The sequence below is a fragment of the Chlamydotis macqueenii genome, chromosome 2 (assembly GCF_036417535.1).
Source record: "Chlamydotis macqueenii isolate bChlMac1 chromosome 2, bChlMac1.mat, whole genome shotgun sequence".
NCBI classification, from domain to species: domain Eukaryota; kingdom Metazoa; phylum Chordata; class Aves; order Otidiformes; family Otididae; genus Chlamydotis; species Chlamydotis macqueenii.
The window spans coordinates 128929221-128945795 of NC_141557.1; the positions used below are offsets into that span (position 1 = coordinate 128929221).

General features: G+C 37.0%; 1 protein-coding gene across 1 annotated transcript in view; it reads right to left on the minus strand.

The window, feature by feature from the left end:
* EYA1 (EYA transcriptional coactivator and phosphatase 1) overlaps positions 1 to 16575 on the minus strand; it is a 92358-nt gene that overhangs the window by 28047 nt on the left and 47736 nt on the right. The window contains exons 10-12 of the mRNA XM_086742399.1: positions 16422 to 16564; positions 15186 to 15269; positions 8966 to 9055 (exon numbers count right to left, since the gene is read on the minus strand). Coding sequence (XP_086598525.1) covers positions 8966 to 9055; positions 15186 to 15269; positions 16422 to 16564 — 317 coding nt within the window. The remainder of the gene's footprint in view (positions 1 to 8965; positions 9056 to 15185; positions 15270 to 16421; positions 16565 to 16575) is intronic.

The following is a 16575-nucleotide window of genomic DNA, read 5'->3' on the forward strand; positions in this document are numbered from 1 at the left end:
AACTTGCAATCTTCAGCACTTGCAGCTGCACCAGGGACTTGACTGGCTGTATGAGATTTTACACATCTGTCAGCTTAATTAGAGACCAAACCACACAATCTACTGCAGAGGAAATTTATTTGAATTTGTGAAAATTTTAGATCTTTAGGTTATAAAGGAAGAGGAAGGTTATACGAGGACAAGAACTTTAAATCTGTCACTGGAAGGAACACCTTTCAATACGCAATTTGGCAGAGTATGTAGAGAAAATATGTTTCCTTATCCAAGAGAAATTACTTTAGAGTACTATCTTGGAGATGGGTTTAATACCAATAAAAGTTAGCTTGCTGTCTATCAAAAATCTTTTTTTTCACTAGCATGTCTGTCACTCACAAATGAGATGCCATTCAGAGGAATCTTGGCAGGCTTGAGGAGAGGGCCAGTGTGAACCTCATGAAGCTCAGTAAGGTCAAGAGCAAGGTCCTGCACCTGAGTTGGGACAATCACCTGTATTAGTACAGGCTGGATGAACTGATTGAGAGCAGCCCTTAAGAGTACTCCAGGATCCTGGTGGACGAAAAATCTGACAAGAGCCAGCAACGTGTGCTTACAGCCCAGAAAGCCAATTATATCCTGGGCTGAATAGAAACCATGGCAAATAGATTGATGGAGGCGATTCTGCCCCTCTACTCTACTCCCATGAGATATCACCAGGAGTACCATGTCCAGCTCTGGGGTCTGCAGCAAAAGAAAGATGTGACCTGCTAGAGTGGATCCAGAGGAGGATCACAAAAATTATCAGAGGGCTGGAACACCTCTGCTATGAAGAAAGGCTGAGAGAGTTGGAGTTGTTCAGCCTGGAGAAGAGGAGGCTCTGGGGAAATCTTACTGCAGCTTCTCAATATATAAAAGGAGCTTACAAGAAAGACGGGGAAAGACTTTTTACCAAGACATGTAGTGATAGGACAAGGGGTAAAGGGTAATGGCTTTAAACCGAAAGAGGGTACATGTAGATTAGATACAAGGAAGAAATTATTTACAATGGGGATGGTGAGACACTGGAACAGGTTGCCCAGAGAAGCTGTGGATGCCCCATCATTAGAAGTGTTCAAAGTCAGGTTGGACAGGGTTTTAAGCAACCTGAACTAGTGAAAGATGTCTCTGCCATGGCAGGGGGGGTGGAACTAGGTGATCTTTAAAGATCCCTTGCAACCTAAACCATTCTATGATTCTATGAAATGCTCTTCACTATACTGTGTGATTTGCATGACAATGTATTTCTTCACAAAGCACGCGTGCCTACTCTTTAGCTCATTTGTACTACAGCAAAGGTTAGGCATCCCAAACAGAAGCCCCAGTTCCAAACAGTAGACTACATGGAGTACATACTGGCTACTAGCTTACAAATACAGACACCTGAAACACTGCAATGATTAGTGATGACTGATGCCCTTTTTCTCTTAATGTTGGGGTGTTTTTTTTAACCTGTGGTTTAAAAAATGGACTTGAAATGCATGAGTAACTCAAACTGGAACAATTACAACTTACATAAATAATCCAAAATAAAAACTAATAGAAAACAAATTAACAAATACAATGGAAAACTGGAAAGTCTTCTTGGATGACTACTTGCAATGTTTCCTTTTTCCTTCTTTTTTAAAAAAAAAGTTGTTTGAATACAAACAACTGCTGTCTCTGCTAATTGTGTCAGCAGAGAGAGCATTCGTGCCAGGATGTTTCTGAGGAGTAAGACATTAAAGAGACCAAACTGAAGCATTGTTAGAAAGCCAACTACAACTGTACACAATAACAAATACTACAATCACCAGACTCAGCTGTCTGGTGACAGCACCCTTTTGAGTACTTTATGACCAAATTATCATCCTTGATTCTGTAGATACCATCCTTATCACCACAATCATCCCTATCTGTAGATGAGTAGACTGAGGCACAGTGATCAGGAATTACAAAATAGTGGCAATCACAAAAACAGACCCCATGCCACTTCATTCTACACACATATGTATGTGAAATACATGCACCAGACAACTGACTAGTACATAATGCCAGCAAAGGCTTACCCTGTAAACATTCAGAGCTTGGAGCACGGCTTCAGGCACAAAATTATCTTGATCTGATGTTTTCTATGCAGAGAAGTTGAGCAAGTGTTTCCTTCTAGTGATCTTGTTTTCACAATCCTCCTCCTCCACTTCCTTTGTCTCTCTGCCTATGTCTCTGCAGCTCCCCCAACCACTGACTGTGGATGTCCACACAACTTAAGTTTAAATCTAGGCAACATGATACCTATCACACCTGCCCAAAGCTGGCTCTACAACATTTCCACAAGGTGTGAGAGAATAAATTATGGACTTCCACACCGCTAATAGTGGCCAACCTGCTCTCCCAGCTTGTTCTGGAGCTTGCTTAAAGCCGGCACTTAAGGATTGGCTTGCATCCAAGCAGTTCACTTGGTAGATTACTTGACTCCAGGACCAGATGTGCTAAAACGCTTTCAGAAAGAAGGGTATTTTACCCTACAGTGGTCATGGTTCTTTGAGATGTGCAGTAACCTGCACACACTAAGTCTTCTGAGTGTTATTATTCAATAATGTGTATTATCATAATGCCCATGATCCCAAATCATGCTTCAGAGTGCTACTGTGCTAAAAGCTACCAGCCTGAGTCTGTGGCATATTAGAGTATCAAGGTCTGAGGGGAAATAGTTTCCCTTTCTCCTTCAGATTAAAGAAACAGAACATATGGCTGCATTGCTTCAAAGGCATTCCTACAGGGCACCGCGTGGTACGCTGGGGACATAGCCGTGTGCACGGTCAATGAAGGACCTGGGAGGAAAGTCACTTAGTCTCCTGCAGTGTTACTGAGACCTACAAAGGAGAAAATTCTCAGGCTGATGAAAAGAAGGATATATGTCCCTGTCACAACGAAAAGATCTCCTTGAGGCCTAGAAGTGATTTATATGGTGCATTTGCTTCCAGCAGCAGGGAGGCAGCCTAGTTTCACCTGTAAGAATTGAAGGCAAAGGCTAAAGAGGCACTAAAACTACAGAAGTTTTACTCTCTGATCAGGCTTCATGATTTCTGTGCTGGGGTTTTGTTGTTCCCTTTCTTAGGCCGGAGCTCTCACTACGATCTTCCCGGAGCACCTGTTCTTGGAGCAATCCCTTTACTGCCCAGTGTTAAATACTGATAGTTTGATGACTGGGAGCTAAAAACAATGAAAGCAGGCACATCCATATAGTAAATTATGCAGAAAGCAATTCACAAAGGGCAGTTTTCATAAAAAATACCTAGCAGTTAATTTCTTCCTATTAACTTCTAGATCTGAGTAAATCCAAGCTAGCAGTTACAGACTTCTAGGAGTCCTGGAAGCATTTATTGCCATATGGGCGGAGGGGAGATGTTTACATGGCAAACACAGAGCGTGAGAGTGCAGGGCTGTAAATGCTGTTTATTCTTTGTTTTAAACTGTGGAAAGATGCATCTATGTAAGTCAGTATCTCCATGCTTCATGAGAGGTTCATGGGTATGTTCCCATATGTGTAAAGTGTAGGATTTGCAAAATGTTTCTCTATTAATCTAACTCTATTTAAAGGAGGGAGGAGGCGGGAGAGTTAGAGCAACACAGACGGTGGCTCTTGTGCTGCTTGTTGGTGTGGGAGGACTGGATGACTTTGCTGGCAGCAGGTGGGCAAGACAGAGGAGCAAAGGTGCTGCCCAGTAGCTGGGGGTGGGAAGCGAGCATCACGGCCCCCGCCTGCCCAGGCGGCAGCTCCAGAGCTGCATCTTACAGAAATCACATGCAACTCTTACCACAGGCGGCTTTCCAGAGGGGTCTGTGCATGGCAATATGCTAATGCAGTGCCTTAAAGGTTCATTAATCTGAAGTAACACTGTACTTGTAACCATAAAGCATTTATGCAGCGCTTTTTGACACACAGAAAAGATTATGCTCTGAATTTCCACAGGAACACATTAATATACATCCAGGTGGATTTTAAGTAAGAATCTGAGGAGAAAGTAATCAAGGTCAGTATTCCGAATTGTTACAACACAAATAACTATTTTTCTTTTTTTCTTTATCCAAAGAATCAAAGTTACTGCTTTACAGTAATATCTGATAGCATTCCCTCTTCTTTTATCATTAAGAGAAATGCATCAGCTAATGTAGCTGAAAAACCTCACATCATACTGCTGTTCAGTATAAGGGACTCCCATACACGTCATCTCTTTGCATGTAGAGACTTCACAAACAGAAGAGAATTGTGGAGACATGAGTGTGCATTATATATCCTTCAGTGATGGAAGAAAAATGAGTGCTAATTATCATTACTGTGCCTTTATGCATTATTGCCCTTCTCAGAGGTGTTAAAATTATTTTTCAGTAGTTTAATAATATGTAGAACCTTATTTTGAACTCTCCCACAAAAGCCCACACCAAAAACCTGAAATGAACAAACAGAAATAAAAAGCCTAAAATAAAAAATAATAATCCTGAAATAAAACTACAAATTAATTTGATTTTAATTACTTCACTATAACTCAGCACAGACAAAAAAAAAGTATCTTATGAAGCCTTTTTTTTTTTAATCTTACCTAACAGTTTTTTTTTATTATATGTGACATTTTCAGCTTCAGTAAATATCTCTAAAGGAAGAGATTTAATGAGATGGCATCATTTTAGAATAGAGTTTGCAAAGCACTAAACAAACTTTTTACAATAAGATGTTCATAATCATTAACTACCATCAATTATTCCTTTAACATACCTAGTTATAATATGCACCTGATGTGTCAAAGAAATGAATCAACTAATCTTTTAAAAGAGTCAGTATAAATACGTAAATATGCACAATCTTTAAAGATGTGGCTAGGTAGACGTCACGTTTCAGCTCTATCATCAAGTTGCTAATTTCCCTAAAATGCTGGAGCATACATCCTAAAATAGCTAGTATATGTATTTGCTCCATACATACCATTAAAATATTACACCTCTTATCCTATCACAACACAATCAGCATGTAAAATCACACATTCTTTTCTGATGAGATAACTCTGGTTCTCTTGAGAGCACTACATCAATGTATTTATTCCCTCCTGCACACAATTAAAATTCTACTATAGAGCAGAGTATGAGATGTTCAAAGGAAAATTTTCAATACTGAAAACCTAAACTTCCTATTTTGAAGCCCAAATACAGATTTTGGAATCTAAATTTTGAGAACACTGCAATATCTTCTACCTTTTGACCTAATATACTTCTATAATTTCATTATGAAATTACTATTAATACAAGAAATCATTGCTTATGATGGTACTTAGATCAAATTATACATTAGTAAACATTAATATTTTCCTTTCAGTATGTTAAAAAACTTGTCATACCCCTTTTATATGTTGTTTAAGAAATGTTCCTTCAAGATCTGAAATTATTTGCTATTATACCAATTTGGAATTAATTACTCAAAATAAATCTGTGCATAATGAAGGAAATCAGCCATCTCTTTTACTTTTTCTCAAAGCAATAAACTGACAACTAGTACAAACTGAGAGTGCAGTAACTAATTGTAAAACTAAGTGAAGCTCATCCATTCCTAAACAGAATACTGACTTCAGAGCTAGACAGTGAGATCTGACTGAATTTTTCCACTGAGTTTGAAAAATGCCAATTATAAATACCATTATTCTTATTATTACATAAAGAGCAACATATAGGAAATTAGATGATTCATTTTCCCAGCTGTAGGTATCCCCTAATAAATTAAGATGGGTAAACTAATTTGCAACTGATATGCATTGGCATTAATTCATTTTATACAGACTAAAAGATGACTGTTGAAGTTTAGAATTTAACTTAACAACATTAAATAAACCTCTAGGTTAAACTTTGAGAAGTCAGTCAGGTCATACACAAATCAAGCAGTGCTTCGGAGATCACTGCTGCAACTCTGCCCTTTGCATTCAAAATATTAAATCAGTCTTCAGCAGTTTATAAGAAGACTTATAAGAAGACTTTCCCACTTTCCCACTAACTTGGATGACAAGAGATCTGTTCTGATTAGAGTTTTCTGGAACACGTCAGATGAAAAGAACATTTTTATTAAAAAACATTAACTTGTGGTATCCAAAAAAATGTGCATCATAGGCCAAAGTTATGTCAGATGATTGCTTGCCCGTAAACCCAGCCTCTCTATGTGCCAGGAAGGGTTCCCTCAGAGCCTGTGTGAGCTGGAGAGCATCAGCTTTCAGGTTCTCGCTTTGAATTACGCCTAGACCCAAAGACATGTCTACACTGAGGGTTAGACATGTTCCAAATCCAGCTTTGCCTACTACTTCTGGGCAAGGATGCCCAAGCTCTGCAGCTTACTGGCGATGTTGCCTACAAACTTGTCGATTCCTAACAGCCCAGATACTTGTGCACATGAATTGGAAAGCTTAGGCCTGAGCAGGGTCACCACTAGATCTCCCAGGCTCAATCCTTCATCAGCAAGAACAGATGCTTTAAGCCTGAGGCACAGCCAAGCCAACTTGCCCACAGTTTTCATGGAAGCCTGTCAAGCTGTAGGGCAGCCTGAACTTCCAAACCACCAAGTGAGGATTTTCAGTTTCTTAGATGGATGCGAGGAATCTGCCCCGAGGTCACAGGTCTTGGGAATCAGGCAGGCCCTGCTAATAACAGTGATGCTCACAAGAACAACAAACTGTGGCTCCAGGAGGACATGTTCCTTCAAAAACACCACATGTCTATGATATGTTTCAAAAAACCTGACATTTCTCATGAACTGCAAGCCTCAGTCTGTGGCCAAGTCTAGTCCTTACGTGGTGCTTCCCACAAAGTACAGGCTCTCTTGTGCCCCCTCCCTAGGTACTTCTCTGAAGACTTCTTTACACCAATCCACAAGCACAAATCTACTCCTCTGCATGCTGAACATGCTCTTCACTCCCTCAGACAGGGCATGCTCTTTCAGATGGGAGCTCATGTTCCTCAGAAATAAGGACTTAGAGCTAATATACAAGGACACAAACACAACTGCTCACTCCTAAGTGCCTGTGGTGGTGCAACCCTCCCCACCCCTGGTCCTGAGTCACTCTGTGCTTGGTGCGATTCCTCCCTTCCTGGGAGGGGAATTCTGCCTCTGTGTATGAAGAAGACAGACTAGGGTATAGACACAGACTATTACACTTGAGTTTGGAGATACAAGATAAACTAGCTTGTATGGAGGAAATGCAAAGAATGAAGCTCATCCAGTGAGCTCCTCTGTTTCTGGGAAACACCTGAATCCATATTTTTCCATACACAGCTTTAAAGTTCTTCAGTGAATAAACTGCTACGCTGTATTGTTAAGGCTGTAACATGCCAATTAGCAGAAGATAGCCTACTATCCCTAAGATGCAGTTGACTGACTTCCATTAAAGTCAGTGACGCTGACAATCATGTATGAAGAAGTAGCTACAATCTACCAAGTATCTGGCTATGGACAGTAAATGAAAACACACTGAACTTTATTGAATATACTGGTAAGATACAGTAGTACTTTCTCTTTCTGCTCTGGATAAAATGAAATAGAATCATAAATCAGAAACAGATTTGGAAAATAACTAGCATTGTTATGCTTTTCTAGAAATCTGAAAAAAAATCAGTCCTATACATGCAATCACTAATGGTGTTTCTTATATTCAAAACAATCATATCTTTACAGAAAGCTACCTTAATGAAAGAAAACACTACTTTAATATTTAAAGAAATAATCTATTTTATTGTAAGTATAAAACATAAATACTCCACTAAGGAATGGAAAAAGAAATAAAGCACATTTAAATAATTTCATTACATTCTAAGATGCCAAATCATCTGTGAGTGGTTTCTTTTTAGATGAAAAGAAATCAAAATATAGGACAGATGTTGGACAAACCACATTTGAGGTCTATCACACACTGGCATTTTTCAAATGATTTTGGCTCATCTATTAAATAAGGTGTATTTTGCTTGATTTTGAAAAGGGAAACATCAGGAAGTATTTAAAGGCCAATTGCTGCCAATTAACTTTGATCAGCAAAAGTTGCATTTGAATCTTTTAGATTCTTTTGCCTGTCTGGAATAACACACTATTCTAAAATCTAGCAAAACAACAACTCGATGATTAATGTGTGTTGGCAGGCCCACCACAAGCTTTCTTAACAGTTGGATTTTAAATAAACAGCTGTCTTCATTATGATGGGAAAGAAATCTGACTGTTTTTATGTTTTCATGTTATTAAAATATGAACAGAAATTGCTTTTTTCCCTTCTAAGATGAAACAGCCAGGCATTATGGTGACAGTCTCTTTCAGCAGTTCGGATAGTTTTAGAACGATCTCACAAGCATCGCCAAACCATAGCCTGCGTAGGCTGAAAAAGCCCTTGGCGTGCCGACACCAGCTCCTCGCCGCATGCCGCAGGGGAGAGGCAGAGGAACCCTAGTGCATAACAAGTCATACCTGCCACTGGGGAAGGAGTAATAAGCCACTGAGACGGACAGCGTATACAACATTAACAATTTCCCTCAGTTTAAGGTAATACTTGCCCACAGTGGGATGTAAGTGAGAAATCTGCAGCCAGCCATTAACTGTTTATAGAAGCTGAACTTTAATATTTAATGACCTGTGCAGACTATTGAATTCTAATGTTTACAGTCGCTTTTGGTGTATCCACTTCTAAAACTTGTCTACTGTGGTCATAAATACTAAGACCTGTGAGGGCAAAACCCTACTATTTAAACTAGTAAACCCTACTATTTAAACTATTGTAACCTTTGAATGCCAGTTATATATCCTATATATGCAATATTATTAACTAAATTATATAGATGTTTTCTAAACATTTCCATATTAAAACCGTGAAACCAAAATAATTGTCAAACCATCTAATAACACATAAAAAGAGACAAATATTAAATTACCTCTACCTGTTTTCAAAGAACAAACACTTACTTCTAAGTCGTTAAAGAATAGATGCGTGTCAGCCAAATTGAAAATCATCTCTTCCATTCGGAGTCCAAGAGACACAGAGGTGGGTGGATCCTTAAAGAAGAAATTAAGCGAGTACACCATCAATACCATGCCTAACATACATACCAGAATACAAACTGGAGGAATTACTTTTCAAGAGGGATATTTGATGCATTAAATGCAACTTCCATTTGCTCAGTTTAACTTCGGCAACTCCCTAACCCTATGACTTTAACTTGACTGATACCGTGATTCTGCAGCAGGACATTTAGTAGGCATGGTGGTGTTAGGTTGATGGTTGGACTTGATGTTCTTAGAGGTCTCTTCCAACCTCAAGACTGTATGCTTCTATGATTCTATGATTGCTGGCATGGGCTCTGCCCTCCGTGCAGAAAGGTCAAATCCATTTCACCTAAAACTTCTCCAGATTTTACAACTGTTTACAAGTTTTATGAGCAACCAGGGGCATGATAATGCTATTGTTACGCAAAATAAACTCTCACTTGTCAGAAGTGAAATGATTCAGTCCTGGGAATACCTAGTGACTTTAAAGCACATCACCGTTAATATTTTATTTGCAAATGGCAATTATATTAAAACCCACTCCTTAATTCTCCACAAAACCATGCTTTAATTATGCTTTCAGTTTGGCCCACCCATGCAGAGTGAACAAATCTATTGTTTGTCATTAATATATAACACACTTAAACTCCTCTACAGAAATTACCATAACAACTTATTCCTTACTGAGCTAATAAACTCAAAAAGCATGTTCAGCATTGTGGTTACCAAATGCATTACAGATGTTTGTCTTGTTCTGATTTTTTTGGTGTTTTATATATTTTCAATCTGAAAAATCAAAAAGAAAGTCTAATATATACATTTGATACAGAGTTCCTCATTTATAATGCCAAGTATATATATCCAAGTGCACAGAACTGTAAGTTTGAAAGAACGTGTTACATTATCTCATGACACCCTCTATTAGCAATGTTAGTTTGTTAGGAATTATATTTTAAATAGAATTGCAGAAGTGACAACCCATATTTTACTTAAAAGAACTTAATATTCTAAAGCTGATGACAACTCAAAGTTAAAAACCAAGAGATGCAGTCCCTAGTTTCTTTTTCCACCTCTCAATCAAATTAATAGGTGTTTCAACATGATCTCTGAACTTTCAAACATTTTTCTATAGCTACTGGTTAAAAGGCAAAATCTGTCAATAGCAGAGTTGAAAAAGAATGGTGATTTGGCAGCCTGTTTGACTTCTGGAAATGCAAAACCCAAGCAAAACTAACCAGAAAAAAAAAAATTTGTAAAGAACCATTTAGAAACAAGCTACATAGAACAGACAAAACTTTTATTTGTTAACTCACATATATTAAGAGTAAGTAAGTTTTCTATTATCAAAAAAATAGCCCTTATAAATGGGAAAGAAAAATTGCATCATGCTATTTTGACGAACTTCAGTCTTAAAAACAAGCCTTCTATTTAAACTGGCACCGCTAAAAAAAAGAATAGTTGGCTTCTTAATTCAAATGGAAAAACTTTGAAATATGAACAAAAGTATTCTGTCTCTCTGTTTTAATATTGCTCTGTTTGTAGACTTACATCTTCCTTTATTTTACTTTTGTAGGCATGTGAGGTGGAAAGCAGGTGATATTTTCTCTTTAGCTAGGCCTGAGGCTACTTTTCCCTCTGACATTCCTGCTTATCTCTGTGCCCCCTTACCACCCCACCATCCTTCATAGCTCATTAGCCTTTTTTTTTAAACCAGACAAAGATTTTTTTTTTTGTGCCTGAGCCCTAACAGAAGTCACCCCACAGAAGTCTCTGCTCTGGTTATTAAAAAGAGTTAGACGGCCTATGTGTCTAAGATGCAAATGCAGATCACTAGCTACATCTTTACTAACTGCTAACATAATAGTGTAGAACTAATCCCATTCTGAGCTTCAATCCATAATAGGAACTTCATTTTGGAAAGCAGAATAAATTGGCAGACAGAGCATGATATTGGTTATGAACCCATATGGCTAATTTTAAACAAATAGCTGTGAATATGCATTTTAAGTTTCAATGTACACGTGACTTAAACATTTTTATTAAACTTTTAATCACACATCTGAGTCTGAAAAAATGGCTTTTTAAAAAACTTTCTGTGAACCATTTCATTCCAAGGTATTTCTAAGTGGCAGACAAAACAGAATAAGGATTTCTCTAAAGTGATATTAAAATAATGCCATTTATTAGGTTAATTTAATTAGGAGAAAAACAAATAAGAAAATCATTGGCACCTACTGAAAATGTCAGATTAAATACCATAAAAGCCAAGAGAAGAAACAAAACAGGTTGCTTTTCTAAGAAACCTTAATTCCTTGATTAAACACAATCGTTTTCTATAGAAAGTTCCACTTAGCATAAAAACTGTTTTCAGCTGCAGCTCTGGATACCCACATATTTAACAGCAGCAAAAGCCTTATCTGCATTAGGGTTTTAAATATCTGTGTAGTCATAATCTTGCAACTGCTGTAGTAAAAAGCACAAAAGCCTTGGTTAAAGGCACTGCAGTAGATAAAACACTGATGTCAGACATTACAGTGGGGGCTGAAAACTTCAAAAAAACCCAAGGTTAGAACAGGGTTTTTTTTTTTTTTAAATTCCCATACCAAACCTTCTTTTGCAAATTTAAGCCACTAATTGCTAACTAATTATTGTGAGGTGTCACACAATCAGCAGGAAGGCTAACAATCTCTTCTTGTTGATTGGGATTTGCAGGTTCAGGTGGAGTGTCTTTTCAGGTATGGTCAAAATCAGGTACAAATCTCTGAGGGAGGTACAGTTTAGCTAAAGAAAAGAAATACCAATGATGAACTGCTTAAGCAGGCCTCTTGTTTCGAATACGGGTATTGGAGCCAAAACATTGTCTGTATGTCATTTCTAAATTCTACCCACTTGATTTCTTTGTTTTGTGGAGAAACAAGAAGCTGAAAAACAGGAAAGTTCACTTTGGGTACAAGGCTTATTTTACACTTAAGCCTGCAGGTCACAAATGAAGGGTTAAGTGAAACCAGGCTTTGTTTTTCTCAGTCTCTAGAATATATTAAACCACATTAAAATAGCTTATAATTTAAAGGAAAATTCCTTTAAAGCCTCTGAATATAAATGCTTTCATGGAGAATGGAAATGTACGTAAAGACCACAGTATTCTAGTGCCAATACTGAGACATATTTCCACCTGCTAAGATACTAAAGAAGGGCTTCAACTTTTCCCAAATTCCAAAACTTAATCAGTTGATATCTGTCTTAAATCATACGGTTTGAGGTGTTAGAAGCCCTACTCTCAATTAACTGTCAATTCACATTTGATCAATAGAGATCTCTCTGTACATATAAAAAAATAAAAAAACATATATATAAAAAAAAAAACAACCAAACCCGACCAAACTCCAAAAGCAAATGGAAATGTTTTGGTTTGGTTTGTTTCTTTATCTTCTCTTCTGAAAGGACAAATCATATTCCTATACTAGTTTCATACATTTCCATGAAATTCACAAAATTCAAATCACCCTTAAATAAAAATGTAGCAGTTTATACCATGACTGTGCAAACTGAAAAACAAAGTTATTATTTTGTTCTAACAAAGCTGAGGGACAAAAGCAGGGAGAAAGCAGAGTACAAGAGCAGCAAAAGGAAAGCGGGTGATAAAAACAGATTAGAAAGTAAGAATATACAGAAAAGGGTGGCACAAGCAAGAAGTTATGAGGAACAAGGTAGAGAATAAGGAAAAGAAATCAATCTCTGAAGCAGTAGGGCTGCTCATCATTCATAGTCATTCACCATGAAACTCACTCAGGCATTATGAAAAGAGCTGAATGCCAAGTTGCCAAATCCCCTAGGATATTTTAGTTTGTTTGAAGATTCAGCTTTTGTATTTTAATGATTATGTGAGCAGCTTAGATTTAATTTTTTAAAAGGGCATTTACAACCCTCAGCACAGTGCAGAAACATATGAGAACGTGATGTTAGATCACTCGAAAAGCAGAATACAGGTGAAAAGAACAAAAATTCCCTGAACAACTATTATTTTTTTCAGATAGTCTTATGATCAGGATTTCTGATTTTAAAAGTAATAAATCATTAGAAAACCTAAAAAAAAAAAAAGGGCATCTCCCATTGCCACAAATAAACCCTGCAATTTTCATATGACAGATATATGTTTTAGCACGTTTGCTTTTGAACATTTGACATTATCTTCCTCTAATGTATATGGAAATTGCTAACTGTTGTCTGAAGCTATCAATAAGCCAAGAGAAATTGTGATATGAATGAAACTTTAAGAAAACAAAGTACGAATGGCACACTTTCATGACTGCATCTGAAAGCCAAGAACATGCATGTTGCTACCCCTGACCAAAAAGATACAATATTTATTCACAGCATAAGAACTAATATCGTCATCCCTCTTAACATCAGTGGTCGGTTGTCATTTAGCAATGCAGAAGGATTCTGCCACCTGCCATGTGACCAGAGCCAGCCAGGGGAAAGCTACATCTCAAGTAAACAGTGCCAACAGTGATGGAGCTGCAATCAGGAGTCACCCACCTCCTTGCAGTATACGTATTTATATCTCTTCACAGCTGAGTACTAGCTGCTTTCCTCAACCATCCATCAAGGAAGGTGTTTATGTTCAGGCCTCAATTAATGAAACCACCATAGAGAACTAGTAACAAATGGAAAAAATATGCCTGCACAAGTGCGTCTATGGCAGTGACTAATTAGGCTTTTCCAGCCCTGCTCTGCTGCCCAAGAGCAAGTGGTGAGATTCTGTCAGTACCAAGTTTTTTTTTGTGAGCACTTGGATTTGTTCTCCTTATTCTGAACTGAACTAAACTGTCACAGATTTGGTGATGCAAAAGCTGGTTTTGGAGGGAGTTTGTAATCTCTTTACAGAAGGCTGAGAAATAGAAAACATCTTTAAAAATATATTTAATGCTCTATAATGCTACCATCTCTATATATCCATGTAATAATTGTCAAAACATTTAAAGTTCCAGGGTCTTTTTACTAGATAAATAGAAACTATTAACACATAGGTAACCAAGGCTGCTGAACTAATTTGCTTTTCTGACACATAATGAAAAAAATCTAATTATATTCCTCAAACAGGTAAGCTGCTATTCCAGCAAACACTTCTGAAAATAAACCACACCTGAACAAGCAAGAAAGATTGCAAAGCAGTACTGCTTTAGATTTTTATAATGCAAATGCTATTAGGAGGAATTCAGAACCTGACCTGGGCATGGACTGAATCAGTAGTAGCTTTGCCCTTCACTCAACTGGGCATAGGGTAAAACCTTTTAGTGATAAATATAAGCTTTACAAGAAGACACAGTGATTGCATGAAGCCAGACAAAACTATCTGGTTGTTCTTGAAATGGAGAATTTTTTTAAGGTTACCAAAAAAATACCTTACAGGAGGTGAACATGAAATGGGACAACAGATTTTAGCACAAGATGAGACACGTGCTTTCAAATAGAATCCTGGAAAAACAAAGTTTGGTCTCACAAGGGCATTCCATTCATAAATTGTTCTTATTCACCTAAGACCACCTTCCTCTTCTGAGAATCACTGAGGAAACCCACAGTCTGTAGACATATTCCTCAGTTCAGTTATGATTTATAGACTGCATAATAGAAAGAATTGACTCATAAGTAGGCTTTCAGAAACATCAATCAATATGCAGATTTAAAAAAAAGTTAAGGTAAAAAATTTTAGACTAATCTGTGTTCAAAAGTATTCTTCCTCTTGCCTTCTCAAGACAGAGCACAGTCCACTGCCGATTAGCTCAGAACCAAAATGTTATTTTAGCAATCACTCCTGGAGGTTCTTCCCTCTCTGAGGAAGATAAATCTTTGCAGATTTTGATGATATCAACAGATTTCAGATGCTCTGTACTTACAAACCAAACCTCAAGCAGTCAAAGTATTAATCCCAACACTATTTAATTATTTACTAAATATAAGAGCTGAGTAAGTACAAAGAGTGGACATGTGAAACACTTTTACTCCTTGATTTTTTATGTCTTGAAATACCAGTACCATTTTGCCTCTGGAAAATCAACTAATGTTCTGGTCTTCCTTGTGTATTAACCATAAACCAGCAAATATCACTGAAAATTTCCATCAATTTCTTGACACTTACCCTTCCATATCTGTTGGCATAGGACCCTGTAAGCAAGGAATGGAAAATGATGATTGTCTCATCCAAATCCCAAATGAATACTCTCTGTAAAAAGAGAATCAAATCAACGTGTTCCTCTGTGAAGCTGATACTTGAAATGGAAAGTTAAAATTTGAATCAGTAAGTGCACAAATGAGAAAATTGTATTGAAATGGTTATATATTAAAACCATAGTTTCCTTGCCATTCATTTTCAGAACTAACAAGTTTTTTCCAGAATAGGGTAATACAATCTGTTACTTTTTACTACAATTGCTATTATATCAAATTATTCTATTAGAATAAAATTCTAGTTATTGTCAAATACACACAGAAAATGAGATGTATTATTTTAAAGCCAGATGTGAGAGAGAAACTGAAATAAATGAAGAGAAGCCTCTGAAAATTAAATCTTACGGGTCTGAATTCTGTATTTCTGCAAGTCTTACGAAACACAGTTCATAAAACTGCTCTTGAACATGACACCTAAAAACAAAATAAAGCAAATTGCTGCAAAGCGCTTAAATCCCCTTAATCTATATTAATTTTAAATGGATTTTAGGCACCTGAAGAATAAAAATTATGATCTTAGATGCTGCATGTGTAAGAATTTATGGCATCAGTAAATAATGCTTTCACTTATAGACAATGGAAAATATGTGTTTTAAATTTGTCCTCTGACCACACACAAAATGGTATTTTAATGAAAAATAAATTGTTCAAATACAAATTTTTAAATCCTGGTGAGATTGTATTTCTCATGATGAAAAACGTTTCAAGCTTTTGGAAAGGAAAAGTAACGCAGTGTGGACACTTAGAGCTGTGGTGTGTCACTGGAGATGTGTTCTTAACACAAAGCATGGGCCACTGGGGGGAATGTGAACATAGCATGAGAGAACAAAAACGACTATTGTGCTATAAGTTTCTCCTGTTCAAATGCAAAACTTTCTTAGACTTGGGAAAGGCTTTTTTTTTTTTTTTTTTTTTTTTTTTTAATCAAAAGGAGAAAGAAACCCCCAATATTTTCAAGACAAAGTGGGTGCTCTTCATGAAGAAGTTTCTTTAGAAAAAAAAATTCCACAAAAATACTGTTAGAAAAAAAAAAAAAAAAAGGAGCTCCAACACCATATTATTATTGATGTGTAAATAATACTTGTCTCTGCAAAATAATGATAAAAACAGAGTCTGTAACAGGTCAAAGACATTCAGTATAATGTACCTCTAGATCAGAGTCAGGTGGTGGTGAAGGATTATTGTTTCTTCTGCCACGTCCACGTGATTTCCCATCTGAACTACGACGCAATCTATCTGAATCTGAATCTTTAATGGGTGTTGATGGACTGTGGATTGTACTGTATTCTGCTGTAGTAAAG